General features: G+C 36.8%; 1 protein-coding gene across 2 annotated transcripts in view; it reads left to right on the forward strand.

Moving 5' to 3' along the window:
• Nucleotides 1–19,319, forward strand: part of MNAT1 (MNAT CDK-activating kinase assembly factor 1) — a 268,957-nt gene extending 249,638 nt beyond the window's left edge. For both annotated transcript variants that reach the window (XM_006891781.1, XM_006891782.1), the window contains one exon: nt 18,856–19,319. In XM_006891781.1, the coding sequence (XP_006891843.1) occupies nt 18,856–18,976 (121 nt within the window). In that variant the 3' untranslated portion in view covers nt 18,977–19,319. The remainder of the gene's footprint in view (nt 1–18,855) is intronic.
• The last annotated feature ends 1,163 nt before the right edge of the window (nt 19,320–20,482 follow it).

Below are 20,482 nucleotides of genomic sequence, written 5' to 3' on the forward strand. Positions count from 1 at the left end.
TTTCAGCTAAGATCCATCTAACATCAGCTACAATATCCCTAGTAGCACGACCCCTTCTAAACCCAGCCTGGACTTCTGGCAGTTCTCTGCTGATGCGCTGTTCCAGTCGTTTATGGATAATCTTCAGTAGAATCTTGCTTGCATGTGAAATCAATGATATTGTTCTGTAGTTTCCACACTCTGTTGGGTAGTTATGATTTACCATCATATCTGTTTGAATCAAAAACTATAATATCATAATAAATTGCAGATTTTTTGAAAAGTCCAGACTTTTTTAAAAAAATTACTACAATGTCAAAATATATAAAAGAGAGGAAAATAGAATTACTCGATTGTGATGTGTTCAGAGTCCTGGCAGCCTGGCATTCCTCCCTGTAATTCCCCCATCATGCCCCAAAGGTTCTCGCTAAAAAACGCAAAAGCTATGAGGAAGTTAGTGGAAAAGGTACAATGGTTTCCATTAAACTCAAAGCCTGTATTTGTTTTCTTTGTTTTAAACTCAGAATTCCAACAGATCCTGAATATGTCTCTTTTTTTATCTTTTTATCTACAAACTACAAACTACCTCAGTCTCTCTGACTAGTACCTTAGTTCTTTATTTCCAAGTAGAACTTCTTCTTTTCCTTATGAAGTCTATTTCAACTGTTGTACAGTCTGTTGTGGCGAATCTTTATTACTGAATTTTGACCAAACCCAAGATTTCTTCTCCTACGTATCCCACCTATAAATGGACAGTTGGGATTTTTAGAGTCCCGTGGCGGTACTCATAATCTTTTACCTTCTCTCCCTGTTCTTTTTCTAGTTTGTCATAAATAGAAAGATAAAGAAAATTTTAAAATCCAAGTTGGATTACATTACTTAACTGATAAAATTCTTTCCATGGATCCTTTATTAATTTTAAAAGATACTCAAGACATACAAGGCCGTTCACTTCAAAAGTCAGCACTTAGTACATACCATGTTCTCTTGGGCCACTAACTTTTGCACACTCTTCCTCCTAGAGTGCTTTGCCTCTATTTCTACCTAAATAGAAAAATATTATTCTCTCCTCATATACCATCTTCTGCATGAAGGTTTTTGGATAAACATTTTCCCTGACTTCTCTAGGCTTAAACTTCTTTTATGAACATAGTTGTATACATCTCCTTTTGTGTCTTAGTGCTGATATCCTTGAGTAATTAATTGCAATGCAGTAGCTAGGTTATATGATATTTTTATTTTCAGCTTTTTGACAAAACGCAAAACTTCCTTCCAGAGTGGTTGGACCATTTTACAATCCCACCAACAGTGTGTGACAGTCCAAATCTCTCCATATCCTCCCCAACATGTATTGCTTGCTGCCCTGTTAATCTTTGCTACTGGAGTGAGATGGTATCTCGTTGTTTTGATTGTCTTCTCTCTGATTGCTAGTGATTTTAAACATTTCTTTATGTGTCTGTTGGCCAACTGAATGTCTTCCATTGTGAAGGGTCTTTTCATGTCTTCGCCCATTTTGTTATTGAGTTGTCAGTCTTATTCTTGTAGAAGCCCTATAGTATTCTGTAAACTTTAATGATGAGATTCTTGTTGGAAATGTCCCATAGGAGATATGTATGCCTATAGTTTAGGGCTTTTGTACATAGGGTCGCTATGAGTCGCAGGCGACTCGACGGCACATAACAGCAACAACAACAACAATATTCATATCAGTGTTATTCACAATAGCAAGAAAATTAAAATAGTCCAGATGCCCATCAACAAATGAATGCATTACAATCACACAATGGAATAATATGCAGCATTAAGGAACAATGATTTTGTAAAATACTGTATTACTTAGGAGAGTCTAGAGAGAATTATCCTGAGTGAAATAACTTAGTCTCTTATTAACTAATACTGCATAAGATCATTATTGTAAAAATAGAAAGATAACTGCACAAGATGTTATATAAATGTTCACAAGGGAGGAAGGAGTGGAAAAGGGAAAGATGAGAAATCACTAGGACAACAGAGGTTAGTGAGCAGATGGTGGGGTGGGGGCAGGAGAATAGGAAGATTGAATCAATGGGGACTTGAAAAGACAACACAATAATAGGCTCCTATCACGATTAAACAATTATATAAAATACAAACTCATTGTATAAAATAATATATGTGAATGAAGCACAGTTTATGTGAAAGATTGTATGAAACAGGCGAACTCTCGTGGCCTAGTGGCAAGAAGGTGTATTGCAATCCCAGAGGTGAATGTTCAAATCCACCAGATGCTCTGCTGGAGAAGAAGGAACAATCTTCTCCTGTACCAGTCAGATCTGATTTGATGGTACACACACACACACACACACACACACATAAAATAATTTTAAAAAGATTGCATGAAGCATGATATACATACATGAAATAGAGTGTATAGGAATCATTATGTACAAACCAATAAAAATAAAAATAAATTTAGTAATTTAATAAATTATTGGTGGTTTTTGTTTTGGGGTTTTTTTGGCCTGTCTTCCTAGTAGATTTTTAAGTTCTTGGAAACAAAGACTGTATTCTCAGTGCTTCATAGGTACCTAGAAAATTTTTAATGTATCTTTGTTAAATAGATTTTTTTACCAAGAAGAGTGAATTTTTCTATATCAGCTACTTTTTCTGTTGATGAGACAGTGGGATAAAATCTTTCTAATTTTCACTTCTGATATAATTCTGTTACTTTTTATTACTTGTCCTTTATCTACTATTCTCATATATTTTACAAAAAATTTAAGTTTGTTTTCAGTAATAATATGTAGGATTTGTGATAGCTCTATGGAATAGAATTTTTATTCTTGATACTTACATATTTTGATTAAATGATTCTGTTTTCAATTCCATAAAACATTAGTTTTTGCACAGGGAGGGTGATTAGAACAAGAATATACCAAGAATCATTTTACTTTGGCCTTTACTTCTTTTGCATTTTCTGTTGACTCAGTTTAGCAGATTTGAGCCAAAACATGATCTGGAGATAAGAAAACTGTATGCCCTCTGTTAAGAACTTTGGAATGTCAGGTGGAAATAATTTTTATCTCAAAAGGTAGAAATCAAGGAAATAGGCTTTCTTTATTTTGACGCTTTAAGGTGATGAAATAAGAAAGCTAGATTTTTAATTATAAATAGCATTTAAAATGTATTGAAAGAGGTTCTGTAAAATTAAACTTCTAAAACTCATGATTTTGAAAATAAGTCATATGTAACTTATTAGAATGTGTTTTTATTTAAAATATTATACCAGCATATGCAGAATTGTACGGCTTTGCCAAAAAATGTAGTCTGGAAGCAAAGCAGAATACTGAAATAATGCTATAATTTTTTAAATGAGAGGAAAATATTTTCTTTACATATGAAGATTTGGTCCAAATGGTATTTAACCAACTAACTGACTAGTCTATTAAACCATTCTATTCCAGAAAAGGCTGCCTTTCTTCTTCTTCTCTCTCTCTTTCTTTCTTTTTTTTTTTTTTCCGTACTACTGATTGCATTAGCACATTACTTCTGATAATGGGCATAGATTCTTTTCTCCCTCCAAAGTCAAAGTGATGCTGTGGTTTTGCTTTTGTAAGAGAGTGCAAATTTTCTGTGAAATTAAGTATTAAAAATGCTTCTTAAAAACTTGAAATTGTTATGTATTAACTTAGAACTCTTGGAACATTTTCAGATTTTACTGCTAAAGTCACTTGCATAGATTATTTTATGAACCTGTTTTCACTTGCTGAAAAATAGAATTTTCCGTAATTAAGAGGAAACATCAGTTATTTTACCCACTTGACTTTGTCTTTGCTTGTTATTGTGTGCTTTAGAGATTTATCTTAAGTTGTTGACGTGGTTCATATTCCAGTGTATAGAAATAGAGCTTTTGAGACAAAGGTGCTTTGAATGGAAAAATAAATATCTTGCAAAATATCCAGCTTTGGGTGTGTCCAGCTCTGTTTGAATTTCTTGTTTTTCTTTGTATTCATAACTGTATTATGTTATAGCATGATTATATATCTTTGAATTTAAAATTGGTTAACATGATGAGAGTTCAGCTGGTCAGTCTAAGGATGAATTAAGATCTCAAAGCATTTTTCAGTTATACCTATTTGAGAAAAATATATTTTTAAAGTCACTTTATACTATCCATCTTTTTTTTCCCCCCCATCATATTTTAATGGCCTGTTTTTATTATCGTCTCATATCCAGGAAACCTTCTCATCCTTCTCAGTGATTGATGCATCTGCCTATCCTCTATTCATACATCTGCTGTCTTACTCCACAGCTTATAATTTGTGGTGATTACTTTTTGTATATCTTCTCTATTTTAATTTATCACCTGTTATCATGGACACAGGTTGATTCTGCATCTCAACTAACCAGAACTCTGGTTGAGTTTTTAAAATTTTACATTTCCTATTTGTAAGTTTGGATAAATAGTTTAGAAAGTGATCAATGTTTAATGGGTAGATATGAATCTTCTTGTCAAGAAACTAGTAGAGAATGTAGCCATGATATGTTAAAGAGATAGAAAGTAAATTTGGAGGAGAAAAGAATTGTCCCTGGCAGTCTAGAGTGGCATTGTGGAGGGGATTGCATTTTGAATACAAAACATAGAAAAGCATAGAGAGTAACAGAGCCCAGTGTGCCTGTCTGCTGAGAATTTGGAGGTTAGAAGTTCAAGTATATCTGGAGCTACTTATAAAGAAAGACCTAGATAACTGAAATATCAGTCATTGAAGACCTTCTGGAGCACGGCTCTACCCGAACACACCCAGGATTGTAGTGACTTCGCATCAACTTCTCAGCAACCAGAATTGGAAACCTGTCACTCAGAATTACCACATATTAGTTGGAAAAGTTTAAAGTTAACCTATGTCCTTCTGAACAAAACAAAGATTTCAGAATGCTTAATTTCAAACTTCTTTTTCGGTTTTCCTCTTTTTATTGGGAATCATTGTTTTGTTGTTGTTCCCCTCTCCGCACCCTCAGAACTTCTCTTTCTGGTTCATCTTTGCTTCTTACAGTTTTTACCTTGGCATTTAGTTTCCTCCTTGCTGAAATGATCTCCTTTATGGCTTATTTCACATTTTCCTTTAAAAAAAAATAGTAACTCTGCTGTGCACTGCATATTTCCCTCACATTTCTCTTCCAGTTTTCTCTCCAGCTGTGTATAATCTACTGCTTAACCTGTCTGTTGAGATTTATTAATTCTAAGAATTTATTTGATTTGTTTTAAAAGGACATGTTGTCCTTTATATTGTGTTCTTCATATTGTATTGTATCCGTAATCAATGCCCATAGTAACAACAGTCAAGAAATAAAAAGAAGTGTTGCATTTGGAAAATCAACTGGCAGGGATCTCTCCAGAGTGAGTGCTAAGGAACACCAGTGTCAGTTTAAAGACCAAGGCGCACCTGATCCAAGCCATGGTATTGTCAGTTGCTTCCTGTGCATCTGATTAAGCATAATGACAGAGCTTGACGAAGGCAAATCAGTGCCTTTGAGTTGTGGTGTTTGCAAAGAATACTGAGTATTCCATGAACTGCAAAAAAAATCAAGCAAGTTTGTCTTAGAAGAAGTGCCGCCAGGGTGTTCCTTAGAAACAAGAGAGGTAAAACTGCCTCATGTGCATTGAGAATGTTGTCAAGGGTCCTTGGAAAAATGCATCATGCTGGCAAAGATGGTGGTCAGACAAAGAGAGGGAGGCCCTCAATCAGATGGACTGACACACTCACTGGAACAGTGACCTTGATCTTACCAGAGATGGTAAGGATGGTGTAGATTAGGTAAAGTTCAGATCTGTAGTGCATAGGGTTGCTATGAGTTATAGTAAAAAACATGGCACCTAAGTATAACAGCAATATTCTTCCAGCTTAATATATTTTATTCCTCTCTTCATCTCTTTTTAACACTGAAATAACATTAAATTTTCCACTTATTCATTACTGTTGGGGTTTTATTTCTGCTAGTCATTGTATCTGCTGACCTTTTTTAAAAATACTGTGACTTCTTTATCAGTGGGCTTTTTCTCGTACTGATATAGGATTCACACATGTTCCTGCCACATTCTGTTGGTATTACTGAAACTGGACCAGTTTTCATTCTTAATATTTTTGGGGTAGACAAAGATTGGGCATTGTGGTTTCTTAAGTATGATTCCTTCCATGTGCATTACACTAGATGGATTGAAACATTGCCCCATATCAGTGAGCAGAATTTTCCTACCAGTTGTTTTGCAGATCAGACAGCATTTTGTACATCTAGGCTTTATGTGGGGAGCCAGCTGCCATTCCAGTCTTCATCTCCCTGCTTTTTGTGCTTGAAGTTGAAGGTTGAACTTCAGCTTCTTTCCACTGCTCTGATAAAGGAATTATTTTATTAATTCTAACAATAGAGAATACTACCCTCTTATTTTTAAATTTGGTTGTATTATTAATATTATTGATAGTGTATGTAGCATTTGAATGCTAACGATGGAAGCTTCTCTTGTATCAATTCAGAATTGAGTAATTAGCATTTGAACCCGTGGTTTTGGAAAACAGACAGTGACAAGGGCATTCATAAAACTTTGCAAAGTAAGAAAACAGGCTAAACAAAGGTAATTATAAGACTTAATTAGAAAGTAACTGGAAAACTTCATGGATGATTCTGGTTTAAGTTGAGGATATATGGGGATAGTTAATGGCAAATATATTTGGAATCAAATATAGTGGGCTTTGACTGTCAGACTAAGAAACTGGATTGTATACAGCTTGCAGCAGGGAGCTAATGAACATCTTCCTCTAAGAGAAGTGGTGGAGAAGGATGGGCAGTCTCCTCCTGTGCAATCAACTGCCTCTGAAAACCCACTTGAGGGTCAGCTATGGGTTGGATGCATCTCTGAAATACACAGCACACCTCTAAGAGGATTAATTTTATAATCATGAATAGGTTGAAATCGAGCAAACAGCCTCTAAATTCCAAATCTGTAAGAAAACTAATAATAATAGTTTGTAACAGAGATGATATAGTCCTGAAATGATAGAAGATAATGGTAATGTGATGGAGAAATAAATGTTTTTAGAAAGATACTATGTTGTAGGTGTCACACTGGTATGCAAGAGAAAGAGAATTATTTTTATTCTGCACCAAGTTTATTAATTTTCTTATAGATGTTTGGCATTGTGCTAAGTGATAGGATACAATTAACAAATAGATATGCATCTTCTGAGAATTCTTATGAAAAACATTTTGTATTTAGTTTAGTGAAAACACATACTGAAGTAGATCTTTCATAAAATGAAATGATGTTAAAAGAGACTTTTGAAATGTGAGATATACTTGTACCTATCTCAGTCTGGAAAATAGGAAGAAAAACTGATAATATTTTTCTTCAATGTCTGTCAGAGCTGTTATTGGTTAGAATGAATTCTGCTTATTTATATGTAGTACATTCACTTTGGTTGTTGCTTTGAGAAAGAAAATTTTGAGATAATTCTGAGGAACATGATGAAACTATTAAGAGAAATCTAACACAGGCACAGGGATATATTTCTAGGAAAATATGAGTTCAGCGGTAAAAATAATAAATTATTAAATTGGTAATACCAATGGAATATTCAAGTATAAAGGGCTGTCCAAGTGTATGAAAATGGTAGATTGTAAGGGAAGAGGGCAGGGCACAAGACAGAGATACAAAGGCTTAGCGGGATTGAGGAAATCATCATGAATAGTTAAGAAGAGAGGAAGTAATCCAAGAAGAAACCTAATAATTTAGCACGGGGTGGGGAGAGAATTTTGTGAATCATGTGCAAGGCAGTCAGATTATGGCCAATAGTATAGTCCAGTGTGATGGAAACCAGAGACTGGAAGCATTTCATTGCCAGAGGCTGGATTTAGAGAGGTGAGGAAAAATGCTGAGAGAGTCAGGATTTATGATAAAAAGAATGAGAGGGAGAAGTACCAAGACTGGAAAAAGGGTAGCATAAGGAGTCCTGGTGGTGCTGTGGTTAAAGCATTTGGCTGCTCATCAAAGGCTGGCCGTTCACACCCACTAGATGTTTGATGAAGACTGCCTGCTTCCATAAAGATTTACAACCTTGGGAATCCTAAAGGCAGTTCTGTTCTGTCCTACAAGGGTTGCTATCAAAATCAACACTGATTTTTTTTTTAATTTTTCAGAAATACATTTTGTGAAAGAAAAAGCTTTATATACATGTTTGTGTGTTTATAAATGTTAGCATTAAGTGTGTATATTTGTGTATGCATGTTAATAAATCTTTCTCATTTGTCTTTTATTATATAGTTAGTAACATCCTCCATTTCATTATCCTTGATAAGAGATCAACAAGCAAGACAGCTCTTTATCTTTTATATAAATAAAATTAAACAAAGCCTCCTTGTCCCATTTGGACCCCAATAATTGGGAGTCCACTGAAAGAGACTTAAGAAAAGGTGGCATTGTTGGTGAGAATACCTTTGGAAATAGGATGGCCACAGGGTAGGGAAGGAGGGATACATACTAATTGCTTTTAGTTACTGTCCAGGTGACTCTGACCTTGTACATGACAACCCCTTGTACAACAAAACAAATGAATAATAAGTTTCCTGGACCTGCACCATCTTCATGATCACTTATATACTTGAATTGACTCTATTGTTGTAAGCACAGTGCTTTTGAGTGTGGAGTCTATAGGGACTTAGACTAACCCAAAGGGTCATGCCTTTCTGGTAGTTCAAACCCACTAGAGGAAAACAATATGAACTTCACATTATTGTTCCCATTTAAAATCGAAGATATCTTGATTCTCTGGAGCCAAAATGTTTTAAAGGTTGGTGTAAATAGATTATTACTGGAGGGAGAAGAGTGCTGCTTCTTGGTTTTGAGAAACAACCACTCTGCTTTTTGCCCCTAGCTGATAACTCAAAGCATTGTTGAATAGCACTAAAATAAGCGGAGTTTAAGACTCCAGCCAGAGAGCCAAAATAGGGCTTTTAAAGGAAGGGAAATAGTAAAAGAGTAATCTCAGAGGAACTCTCCAATGTTTAAAGAACTGAGAGAATGGAGTCTTTCTAAAGCTAAGTGTAAATTATACCACCTTCTTTGGAGCAAAAGCAGCTCAATGTAATAGAAGAAAATGACAGTGTGAGGAATCAAAGTTCAGGAACAAGCCTTCAAGTGTAATGTTCTTTTCCTTTCCCTTCTCAGGAGTCATTACCCCCGTTTTCTCTCCTTTCCTGAAAGTCCATTTGAAAAGGATGGATAGTGACTGTAGAAGGCAACCTTAAGCAGTACATAAATTAGGATACAAGATGCCCTTTGTACATGAATTATATTAGACATGCTTTTGGAAATGTGTATTTTTTTTAAACCTTATTAAGAAAATAATCAAAGGTATATTTTTTAAAAAATGTTACGTTTAGTCTGCTTTCAGTAAAAATAAGGTATAGGTACCAAAATAAGCAAAGCTCTTTTTTTACTTTCCTTGTTTCTGCTTATAAGATTTACAGATATTTAAAATAAACCCATGGAAAACAAATTGGGTCTTGGAATTGGCTAAATAGAGCAATTACCTCCAGGCTCCAAAACCTAACTGAGCTTGACGTTTGGAAATAAATTTGGCAAAGACTTCTTCCTCATTCTGTTGTATAAAGGTGTACCTGAAATGATATTGACCTCTGCCAGAAACCCCAGGAATCCTATTCAGTGATGCACTTGTAACAGTCATGAAAGAATTAAAACAACACAGATGTGGATTAATGTGAAAAAAGTAGGCAAAACACTAAATTCTCATTGTGTGGTTTCAGTGTGGCAGATCCACACTGTGAGAATACTTTGGTGTACCACAATAATTAGAGGGTTTTTGGACATTAAGTTTAGATACATAGAAAATGAAAAGCCCACAGTTGAAAAACAAGAATGAACTATGTTTTATTTTTCTAAATTGGAATTAATGTACATTGCCATGGTGAAAATAGGTTGAAATATTTAACAATAACTGTTTTGTGCAGCCTTAGAGATCAAAACCAGCAGTGTAAATAAGAATTCCTAAAGACTCAGACTCACAGACATGTTTAATGTAAATGACTGCTTGAAGGAAGTGCATTTTCTTCAGTGCTAAGCAAAGAAATTTTAATTGACTTGATTTTGGCAGTAAGAATTGCACAACGTAGCATTAATAACTCAAATTTAAAAATATTTGCTCACTGCTGTGGACTATAGATGTTAGGTTTAAGAAATACTATTTTCAAATACTAATTAATCATTTTAAATAAACTTTTTTTACACATTTATGACATCAATGAGTATGACTGTTTATTACATTCTACCTATAAAAGCTGAACTGTGTTATATATTCTTTATAGAAACAGTGCACAGTCATAAATTAAAAGATGCAACTGTTGGGGATCTTTTACTGGTGGTCCTGTGTTTTTCTGCCAGCAGTGCAGCTGTTTCAGGTTTCTCAGGATAACATATAAAAAAGTTCTGTGCCCACTTCAAGTTTTGCTTGAATTGCCAAGCCAGAGATGGTATGATTCAACTTTCCCAGAAGCAGGTTGGACCAAAATGTGATGAATCAAAGCATCTAGTGGCTCAGTGGTTTATATTACAGCTTCGAAAATTAGTACTTGTGATTGTTGTCTACTTGAGGTTGACAGACGTTACACTGTCTTGAATGTTGCTTGGAGTCAATCATATTTGAGGGTCTAGGGAAAGGTAAGAAGGTGATACTGCATCATCTGTTTTGTGATAAAAACTAACCAGAACCAGTTCCCATGTGTATTTTGAGTGGAACTCTGCTCTGTAAGGTTTTCAGTGACTGACAGTTTTGGCAGTACAGCCTTTCTTTGTAAATGCTTCTACTGTAACTTCCAACCTTGCAGTTACTAGTCCAGCACCTTAACTGTTTGTATTACCGAGGAATTACAGTTATACAGCTGAAAACTTTTATCAGGAATGTTGTTATTAGGTATCATCACGTCGACTACAACTCATAGTAATGCTTTGATCAATGGATCTGAACTTTGCTCTAGTGAGGTTCTCATCATCTCTGATACACTTGAGCCCATTTTTACAGTCACTATGGCAGTTCTTCTCACTGAGGATATTTTTTAAGTTCCCTGATCTTTCACTTACCCAATTATTATGTGTTTTTCCAAGGACTTGGCCCATCATAACAATATGCCAAAAGAATATGAGATGAAATGTCACTATCCTTGCTTCCAAAAAGTAGTTGGACTTTTCTCCAGGACATTTGTTTGCTCTTTTGGCAGTCCAGGAGATACTTAGCACTCTTCTTCAAATAGCACAACTCTCAGATGCATAGCAAGTTATTGAAAAGACTATGGCTTGAATCAGATGCACCTTGGTTGTTAAACTGACATTGTTGCTCACTAGCACTTTAGGGAGGTCCTTGACTGCTGCTACCAAAGGATTGTGGGTCCAAGTAAGATGAAATCATTGAAAATTTCAGTCTTTTCTCTAGCTATCATGATGTTGCCTGTTGGCCTAGTGGTGAGAATTTATGTCTCTTTATGTTGGGATGTAATTCTTATTGAAGGCTGTAGTCTTTGTTATTCTGCAACAAATGTTTCAAGTCCTTCTCACTTTCATCAAGGGAGGTTGTGTCATCTGCATAACACAGGTTGTTGATGAATCTTCCATTGATCCTGACACCACATTCTTCATAAAGTTGAGCATTTTGAATGACTTGCTCAGCATTCAGATTGTGTAGAATGGCAAAAGGATACAATCCTGTATCAGGAACAAAACATTTCATTTCCAATTTTCTGCACAAATGTTGTTGTTGTTGTTATGTGCCATCGAGTTGCTTGCGACTCATAGCGAGCACAAATATTACATTACCCACTTATTATTTATTTGATGCTTACTGGGTTTCCAAAGGAGAGAAATCGACATTATGATGTGGGAAGTTGGTTTTCTGGAGTGATTTAATGCTCGTTTCTCATGTATCAAAATCTTAGCAGTTGACATTTTATTATTGTAACCTGGGAGGTAAATAAAACTTGACATTAATTGCCCTTGAGTAGAAACTCTCTAGCGGATATTTCTAAATTTGCAGTTGTAAATTACATGGGAAGAGATTGCCTATCTCTCCTTAGAGCCTCTGGTGGCTTTGAATCAACACTGCCAGTGGGTTAGTGCATCTTTGTATGGACTTAGCCACCAGAGAGGGAAATTAGCAAATAACTTTTTGGCCATAGGTATATTTGATGACTTCCTGTTTAACCTTTGTAGAAGTTGTGATCATACCAGTCTTAAGTGGGATTTATCCCAGGAGGGATAGATAAGAGTTTATTGTTGTGTTCCATCAAGTCAGAACTGACCCACAGCTAACCCTCCAGTGGGTTTTCAGAGGCAGCAAATTACATGGGAGGAGACTGCCCATCCTTCTCCTGAGGAGCAGCTGGTGAATTCAAACCAGATGCCTTTGGGATTGCAATGCAGCTTCTTATCACTAGGCTATCAGAGCTTTCTTGTAAGAATATAGGGGGAAATATTAGCAGTTTAATTTTCATATCAGAACTAGTATTTAAATAGGGAACACTAGTGGCAATATAGGGTGTTGCATTGCTAACCCAAAGGGTTAACTCAGTGGCTCCATGGGTGAAAGATAGGCAGTCTCTCATGTAATTTATAGCCTCCCAAAACCTGCTGGAGGGTCAACTATGTGTTGGTTCTAACTTCACTGCAATGAAAGTGAGAGTATTTATATGTTTTATTTCATATTTAAGAATTTTTAATTATATATTAAATTTATTATATAGTGTATTAAGGAGTCCTGATGGTAAAATGGGTAAAGTATTGGATTGCTAACTGAAAGATTAGCAGATCGGATCCTTCACTCTGTGGGAGAAAGTTGAGGAAGTCTGCCTCTATTAAGATTTGCAACCTTATAAATCTGATGGAGGGTTGCATTGCATTGGAATGGATTTGGTGCCAGGAGGCATGGAGTTTTTTTAGATTAGTAGATTATATGTATAATTGATATATAATAAATCAAAGCAAGCAAAAACCAAACTCATTTCTGTTAAGATGATTCCAACTAATGCAAACCCTAAAGGACAGAGAAGAGCTGGTACACTGCGACATCTTTCTCCTACAGAGCAATTGGTGGATTTGAACCGTCAACTTTTCCTTTATCAGCCGCTTCTTATGTACAGACAGTCCCAAGATGACAAACATCCAACTTAGAGATAATTGCTGCTTGTCCTTTCATGCTGTGTTAATTTTCCCTCACTTTGAAATTACGAAAACAATACCTACTCCGAACTATTTTGTTGGTTTATGACAATCTCCTCAATCTCCTTTTCTTAAATGACTCAAACTCAAGTCAGAACTGATTCAGAGCTGAACCTCCAGCGGGTTTCTGAGAGTGTAAATCGTATAGCAGGAGATTGTCCATTTTTCTCAAGCAGAGATCCTTATGGATTCGAAGCACCTGAGAGTTGCAGCCTTTAAATTAGCAACACACCTTCCTACAGATCTCTCACCACAGCTCCATACACAGTAAGGCTAAATTAGAACTATATACCTTTTACAACTCATGTACAAATTCCACTGAAAAATTTAGACACAGGAACAGATTACATTCATTTCTGTGTATAATTTATATATAAGAACTGTATGTTATTATATAATGTAGGTACTATAATTATGCTTAGAAGCAGGAGTGGCATCCACTTCCCAAACAACATGCCCCTGGAAGCTCTATGAACTTTGATAAACGATGATAGTTATATAAAGGCTTCAGGCCTTTTGTCTAGGGTCACTGTGAGTCGTGCTCGACTCAACGGCAATCAACAACAACATAATTATGTAGTTTGTGAATAAGTATACAATTTTGAAGATGCATACTCATTTTTTTACTATTACATTATCAAAGCAGTTGAGATCATTGCTCAGTAAATACTTAATTTCCTTTCTCTTTCCACTTTTCCCTGTAGCCTTGGCAGAGAAGCAAAGGATTGAGTTAACACCTTGATTTGTGGCAATGTGAATAAATTATAGCTAATTCCAGGAGTTCAGACTATGTCTTACTCTGACCACCTTTTCAGTTTGGTCTTTTATATTGCCATATATTTTTCAATCACACAAGCTTATTAAACATGAATACAAATGAAAATCAGACTTGTTATTATGTTAGAAATAATGAGTTGCTCATGCATCAAAAGTTTGACATGCAGGAAGTTTGAATGAATAGAAAACCTACCAGGTTATTAAAACGTTTTGGTTCCTGATTTATTCCTTTTTCATACTGGTAATTCTAAGAGCAGTGAAGCTCCCTTACCTTCCTGAGGCTTGAAGAAACAATGTGGTTTCTTACTCTCCATATTAAACCCTTACTTCAAAATATTTGTTTTCCACAGTGCTGTTAATCATGTGAACAAGCTCTCTTTCTTCTGCTAAGATTTTCACTTCTCAAGTCTGTTTTATCTACCTTTTTCAAAAGAGAAAGTTTTAATTGCTGAAAAGACATTGTTGTTGTTGTTACGTGCCATCCAATTGTAGATCACTCATAGTGACTCTATGAATGAAAGACCTGGACACTTGTATAACTTTCATCCTCTCGCCAGGTTCATAGTGTTTCCAGAGGCAAGCTATTTCTGAAGTGGATGCCACTTCTGCTTTCAAGCTGGTTTTAATTGAGACCTCCACCAAACTCTTTCCACCATGGGTAACCATTATCACATTTGACACATCAGTGTCACGGTGTTTAGCATCACAGCAACCATGAGTTATCTCTGTACAGCAAATGGACAGATCAGTGCTATACCAATTAGAAGACTGCCTGACCAAAAACAATTAAAAACCAGGCCAGAGGGTCGCAGATTAAAATTACCCACCTTTGGCCTTATGGTTGGTCATGCATTATGTAGCACACAACGCCACCACAACTCCTTATCATACCTGTATCCAAAAACCTATCCCAAACACTTTGTATGTATTAGCCAAACTATTCTCACAGCCATTCTATAATTCAGGTGTTTTTATTATTCCCATTTTACAAATGAGGAAATAGGCACCAATCCAAGGTCACATAAAATTACAGTTTTGACACAGGATGCCTATTCCCCCCCCCCCCAGTGTACTACATAGTAAGAATTCAGCAGTTTCTTGTATAAAACTTTTAAGAACTGACATAGTAACAGTTGGGGTTTTTTTATCCCAACTTTTAATATCAGTGATGATGAAATTTTAACTGAACCAAGAAACTACACTATCAAATTAAGTGGGAGGCATATGTTGTTTGTTGTTGTTATGTGCCGTCGAGTCGCTTGCGACTCAGAGCGACCCTATGTACAACAGCCCTAAACTCTGCTCTGTCCTGTGCCAATCGCACTGTCTCTGACACTCCCAACCCAATTATCCCAGTCTCTGAATCAATCCACCTCATAGAGGGCCTTCCTCTCCTGCGCTGTCCCTCCACCCTCCCAAGCATGATGTCCTTCCCCAAGGACCGGTCTCTCCTCACAACATGTCCAAAGTATGTTAGACGGAGCCTCAGAATCCTTGTCTCCAAGGAGCCACCCGGTTTAACCCTTTCCAGGACAAATCTGTTTGTTTTCCTAGCAGTCCATGGTGTTCTCAATACTCTTCTCCAGCACCACAGCTCAAAGGTATCAATTCTCCTTCTATCCTCCTTGGTCATTGTCAACTCTCTGATGCATAACAAGTGATTGCGAAGACCATGGCCTGTATCAGACACACCCTAGTCTCCAGAGAGATACCATTCCTCTTCAGTACTCTGGAGAGGTCCCTAACAGCAGGCTTTCCCATGGCAATGCACCTTTTAATTTCCTGGCTGCTGGTACCAAGAGTGTTGACTGTGGAGCCAAGCAAACTAAAGCTGTGTACAATCTCAATCTCTTCACCATCCATCCTGATGCTGCCATTTGGTCCAGTGGTGAGAATCTTCGTCTTCTTGACATTGAGCCTCAATCCATATTGTAGGCTGCAGTCCTTGGCCCTCTGCAGCAGGCGCTTCAGGTCCTCATCAGTTTCAGCAAGCAGGGTTGTGTCATCCGCATAACGCAGATTGTTGATAAATCGTCCACCAATCTTGACCCCACATTTCTTCTCATAGAGCCCAGCCTCCCAGATAATCTGTTCTTCATAGAGGTTGAAAAGATATGGAGATAGGATGCATCCCTGGCGTACGCCCTTCCCAATTTTGAACCATGCAGTGTTCCCTTGCTCTGTTCTGACGACTGCCTCCTGGTCCAAGTATAGGTTTCGCATTAGCATGATCAAGTGTTCTGGGATTCCCATTCTTCTCAGAGTCAGCCATAGTTTGTTATGATCCACACAGTCAAATGTCTTTGCATAGTCAATGAAACACAGATAGACATTCCTCTAGTATTCTCTGCTTTCAGCTAAGATCCATCTAACATCAGGTACAATATCCCTAGTACCACGACCCCTTCTAAACCCAGCCTGGACTTCTGGTAGTTCTCTGTTGATGTGCTGTTCCAGTCATTTTAGGATAATCTTCAGTAAAATCTTGACTGCATGTGAAATCAGTGAGGTTGTTCTGTAGTTTCCACACTCTGTTGGGTCACCCTTCTTTGGAATCAGAACAAATATAGATCTCTTCCAGTCAGTTGGCCAAGTGGTTGTTCTCCAGATTTCTTGGCACAACTTGGTGAGCACGTCCAGGGCAGCATCTGTTAGCTGAAATATGTCAATTGGTATACCATCTATTCCTGGAGCCTTGTTTTTTGCCATTTCCTTCAAAGCAGCCTGAACTTCTTTCATCACCATAGGCTCTTGCTCATATGTTGTTTCATGAAATTCTTCTGTGTCTTCCAATTCCTTTCGATACAGTGACTCAGTATATTCTTTCCATCTTCTTTTAATACTTCCTGGATCATTTAATATTCTGCCGAAAGCATCTTTTAGCAACTCGAGGTTTGAATTTTTTCTTCAGTTCCTTGAGCTTAAGATATGCTGAGCGAGTTCGGCCCTTTTGATTTTCTGACTCCAACTCCTTGCACATTTCATTGTAATATTTTGCTTTGTCATCCCATGCTGCCTTTTGAAATCTTCTATTCAACTCTTTAGTATCTTGAATTCTTCCCTGTGCTTTGGCTTCTCTGAGCTCCAGTGCAATTTTCAGTCTCTTCTGACATCCATTTTGGTCTTCGCTTCCTCTTCTGTCTTTGCAATGACCGTTTGCACTCTTCCTGGATGATACCCTTGATATCCTCCCACAACTCATCTGGCCTTCGCTCATTAGTGTTCAAAGCCTCAAACCTGTTCCTGAGATGGTTCTGAAATTCAGGTGGGATAGATTCAAAGTCATATTTTGGTTGCCTTGGATTTGGTTTCATTTTCCTCAGCTTCAGCTTGAATTTGAATATGAGTAGTTGGTGGTCTGTTCCACAATCAGCTCCTGGCTAACAGCACTGGCACTTTTGGATGTTTTACTCAGAGCCCTGGACATCCCATTAAGAAATGGATATCAGAAGCATCATTACCTTAGTTTTTTGAGGTTTTAATTGAGAAAAGACTATACGTGATTTTAAAAAATTGCGTCTGGTTCACTCTTTCCAAACAAAAGTAGCATTTTCTTTTTTTCTAAAAAATTTTAGAAAGGATTACAGACAGCTTTAATCATTAAACATGTTTAGTTACATGGTGACTTACAAAGTAACGCTGCCAACCCAGAGGCCACGGCTCTCTGGCAGTTCGAATCCACTAGTGACCCAGAGGGAGAACGATGGGCTGTGTCATCTCTTGTGATTTATAACCTTGGGTCAGCCCTGAGTTGGTTCCAATTTATGGTAATAAGTGTGAGTTTTAAGTGTTCTGGCTTGACTTTCCTGCCAGTCTTCACTGCATAGGGACTAACATAAGCATTTGGTTGTGGTAGCACATAAAAAGTAGTGAATGGAAGTCAAGAGCACTGTCTTTTAAGATAGTTCTCAGACTCTTCTATATTCACTTCTTCGGACCTTATTTTGTATTTAGACTTAGGCTCGTGTATATGTTTTTAAGATCCTGATTTTTATTGTGATTTGCGTAAAGGTTTATGAAGTATACTTTTTTCATTCAATCACACACATTTTGTTTTATAACATTAATTACAATACCCATAATGTAATCACACTCTCCTCACTTTCCCCTGTAATTGTTACTCTCATTATTCCTTCTGTCCTGCCCTTTCCTGCCTTCTGAACTTATTCTTGGGCATATGCTACTTTTTTGACCTATGTAGTTGGTTATTCCAAGGAATTACCTTCTTGGTATTACTGGTCATCTTCTAAGCCTGTCTATTGTTTGTCAAGTGGAGCCAATGAGCATTTTACTCCAGGTTCAAAGGGTGACTAAAGATCATAGTCCTGGAGGTTTTGCTGATCTCTATTGGACCAATAAATATGGCCTTTTTTATACCCCCCAACTCTATTCAAGATCTTCTAATATGGTCCCCTTTTCAGTGGTTACTTGTGAAACCAGGGCACCATTTAGTTGTTTTGGTCACAGAAGTGTTGTAGTTGAAGTTTGCACGATTCATCAGTGACTGCTTGTAAGCTTTTAAGAGCCTGGTGGCTCCTCATGAAAGTAGGATGTAGAATAGTGTCTCTGTGATCAGTCTCACATGATTCTTAGAAATAAAATTGTCCAAGAGTTCTTCTTCAGAGATAGTATGTATGTATAAGTGTGTGTATTTTTAATTTCATAATAATGAAGCCATTTTGATGTTTATTCTCTTTATATCTACTTGGGTATGTTTTCTTTTGAAAAGTCATAATTTTTATAGCAAAATTTCTCTTTAGAATTTTTATCAGTTTTACTATTGCTTTTTAAAAATGTTACCGATTGAATATGTGCTTTCAGTGTCAATGTTTTCTGTTTTCTCTCAGGTATTTAAACCATGTCAGAGCTGCCTCTCCCCAGGACCTTGCTGGAGGATATACGTCTTCACTCGCCTGTCATAGAGCACTGCAGGACGCGTTCAGTGGCCTCTTCTGGCAGCCCAGTTAACCTTTCTTTCCCATTTTACAAGATTGGGACCTTGGAGCAGAATGAGAAGTTTGCAAAAGTAAAGCAAGCTTGTAAAATTATACCATATGCAGCTGCACAGTGGTACTTACCACTAGCAACTGTATTAAAGCATTTATGAAGAAAAAAGTCAGAACTAAGCTGAGTAGTATAGTAGATGCATATTTGTGGAAAAAAATGGATATTTTTCCTTATATTTTTTTCTGAGCAATTAAAGCAATAAGCCTCATCTGGTGGATGATATGATTAATTCACTGATGTGTGTTTGAAGTTGACAGACAGACTTGTAAAATCTTTTGTAAAATAAAGCTAGACTTTATATTAAGTTTTGTGGTTTTTCTCTTATTACACTGTTTTACTTGAACACATTTAAAATACCATTTTGATTACAACATTTAGTGTTAATATCCAAGTGTATTATTTCTTCTCATAAAATGTTCCTTTACCCCCTCAATGTCTTCTTAATACTAGTCCAGACAAGTGGATTTATATCATCTACCAGCAGGTTGTGGCAAGTAAAACTCAACCTGTGATAATGTTACTTTCTCAATATTAAAGACTCAGTGACTATTTTAAGAAGTGGAAAAGTGAAGCAGACCTTGATCAAGGTGTTATAGTTCCCAGCTGTGAGCTATACTCAGGATAAACCAGAGCAGCATTAACCTACTTTAATGACAAATTCAAAGAAGTTAATAAAATTTAATACCTAAATGGCACCTTTTACCTTAAATGTGAGCTCACTTTATGAAGAAAACTTGCAGACCGAAATAGGTACCTTTTAAGAAATACCCGTATTTGTAAACTGTAGATACTGATGTAGTTTTCTATTGAAACTTCAAAGGCTTTTATTGTACCCAGGGTTTTGTTGAATGAGGTTAGGATGGACATTAAGGATCTGTGGTATCATGTTGTACTGCTAACTATAATGCCAAGCAATTTCAGCAGTTCAAATCTACCAGCAGTTTTGTGAGAAAGATAGGCCAGTTGCTTCCCATTAAGATTTACAGCCATGGCAGTGGGTTGAGTTGAGGATGGACATCTGTAGCATTTCAAGATTGCATGAGTCTTTTTACATACATCACCTGAAATGGAACATAGTTTCTAAGGAATTTCAAATACAATAAAGGTTATAGTTCAAAAGTTTTGTGAAACAAAATTTGTGGTTCCAATCTTGTTGTGTACCATTGAGTCAGAAATGACGCATAACAGTCCCCCCCCCCCCGAGAGTTTTCAAAGGTAAAGTTATTCTTACACTGAAGCTGTTAATCCTGTGGAGCAGCTGGTGGGTTTGAGACATGTAACTTCATCTACATCTACTAATTAATTATGTGGCGCTGGAGAAGAGTATTGAGTGTACCATGGACTGCTAAGAAAACAAACAGATTCATCCTTGAGAGGATTAAAGCAGGCTGCTCCTTGGAGGTAAGGATTCTGGGGCTTCGTCTGACATACTTTGGGCATGTTGTAAGGAGGGACCGGTCCTTGGAG

Source organism: Elephantulus edwardii, unplaced genomic scaffold, assembly GCF_000299155.1.
Source record: "Elephantulus edwardii isolate Elephantulus edwardi_28Jun2011 unplaced genomic scaffold, EleEdw1.0 scaffold00104, whole genome shotgun sequence".
Lineage (NCBI taxonomy): Eukaryota > Metazoa > Chordata > Mammalia > Macroscelidea > Macroscelididae > Elephantulus > Elephantulus edwardii.